The sequence below is a fragment of the Nelumbo lutea genome, chromosome 6 (genome assembly GCF_056320005.1).
Source record: "Nelumbo lutea isolate HS-2025 chromosome 6, American lotus-T2T, whole genome shotgun sequence".
In the NCBI taxonomy this organism is placed as follows: Eukaryota; Viridiplantae; Streptophyta; class Magnoliopsida; order Proteales; family Nelumbonaceae; genus Nelumbo; species Nelumbo lutea.
Window position 1 is genome coordinate 68,619,789 of NC_142689.1, and position 1,810 is coordinate 68,621,598.

Here is a 1,810-nt window from a genome sequence, read left to right on the forward strand (position 1 = left end):
ATACAAGATACTAATCGGGAATTTTCTTTTTTTTTTTTAATTTGTCTTTATATATATAGAAAGTTATTTTTTTTCCTTTGAATAATATGTTAAATTTTGTAGAAATTAAATTGGAATGGATTAGATTCACATATCCGATATCATTTAACTGTTAAATTCGAATTGAACTTTATAAGATTTGATTCGATATAAGATTTATATTATTGTATTGGATTCGGATATGCTCCAATTCAAATCTGGTCCAATAACTTTTACATCCCCAGTATTGATGCCATTTTGATGCAATCTGATTAACCAGGACAACCTTATATCCCAAGAGCAAGGGGGAAGGTAGTCCCCTTGGAACAGTCAAGACCAGTCAAATAACACTAGAGCATTGTAAAACTTGGATTTCATAATTGATTGCAAACTAAGCGGTCAGACAAATAACACTAAACAGAACAGAATTCAAGTGGCCGACTTCATATATATAGTTGGCTGTCGCAACCATATACTTGGTGATAAATGATGATGACGGTGACTGTTCATCAGCATTTTAATTTTATTTAATTGTTTATTGAGGAAAATAAAAGCATGGGCTATGCTTATTACATAGAGAAGCTCAAACCATGTATAGAGTTAGTTAGGCTGTAGCCAGAAGATGATCAGCAGACAGACCGAAAGACCTCTGGTTATAGCAGTCAAGGTTATCACCGTAGCTCACCCCTAAAATGTCGCAGTACCTCTTGTAGAAGCCAATGCGGTCAGCAACTTGTGGGATGTAACCTTTGCCGCATTCAACTCCTCCGTTGATGATGTTGGTAATGACGCCATAGCCCGGGGCTCGTCCGGCAGCCCAATCGGCAGCGCTTGGCGTCCATTGTCCGGTTATCACATCGTGGCATGACGGTTTGGGGGATTGAGGGGTCATCCAGAACCAGATGGCTGTTTTGAATGAAATGGTCGGATCAGTGGCCACCAGATCAGGGTTGTTCAGGAGGTCCACTCCTATGGCTCTTCCTGCTGGCCCGTAATTGTAGTTGCTGCAACGCACCAGTCAATAGTGTATGTTCAACACATTTACTTCGATCACTTTATTCCATTATTTGCAGAGAGAGATGTAGAGAGAGAGAGAGAGAGAGTCTTACTATGAGATTTGAATGGGTCCTCGGCCGTAATATTTCCTGCCGGGAGCACATGGCCACTGTGGAGTAGGGCTACAGTAATCCCCGGGATTGCCTTGTTCTTGTACGAAGCAGTAGCCCCAAGCATAAGGGCCATCTGGTGCAGTTGCCCATCCTCCTGTACACATTTGATTTTGATTTTGATTTTTTTTTATCAACAAATCAAATAATGAATCACTGTTTTTAATTACCAATAAGTATGGATTCGATCTGGAGCAACAACGTTAACCCACCTGTGGTTTCATGAGAGGTCTGAGCCAAGAAAGCTGCTATCTCCCTTTTGCGAGTGGTGGTGTCACCTGTTGTCGCGAAGCCGGTAAAGGATCGCGCAGCGGCTATGAAAGCGTCGTAGGTATAGAATCCTCCTGGGCAACCTCCACCGTTTCGATGCTTGAGGATTTCATCGAAGAGAGACTTACTGATGAGAGAGGTGATGTCGCCACCGCTTTTGCATTGGCTTTGACAACCCTCCCCACAGTAAGTATCGGTGTTGCCGCACCAGCCATATTGGCTACAGCAAAGCCCGCCCGGGCAAAGAGCTCCCCCAGCCTGCCATCCACATTGTTCTGCCAAAACTCCTAAGAGGGAGCAGGCCAAACACAAGAGAACCACTATGATCAAACACTTGCTCATGGTGTACATACTTG

The 1,810-nt window shown here is 43.1% G+C and overlaps 1 protein-coding gene across 1 annotated transcript; it reads right to left on the bottom strand.

The window, feature by feature from the left end:
* Window positions 1–376: 376 nt before the first annotated feature.
* LOC148849469 (basic endochitinase-like) lies at window positions 377–1,810 on the bottom strand. Its single transcript, XM_088950363.1, has 3 exons — window positions 1,397–1,810; window positions 1,128–1,281; window positions 377–1,022 (listed from the first exon to the last, which is right to left on the bottom strand). Exons 1-3 carry the CDS (start codon window positions 1,803–1,805, stop codon window positions 623–625), a joined length of 963 nt encoding a protein of 320 aa, XP_088806489.1. The 5' UTR covers window positions 1,806–1,810; the 3' UTR covers window positions 377–622.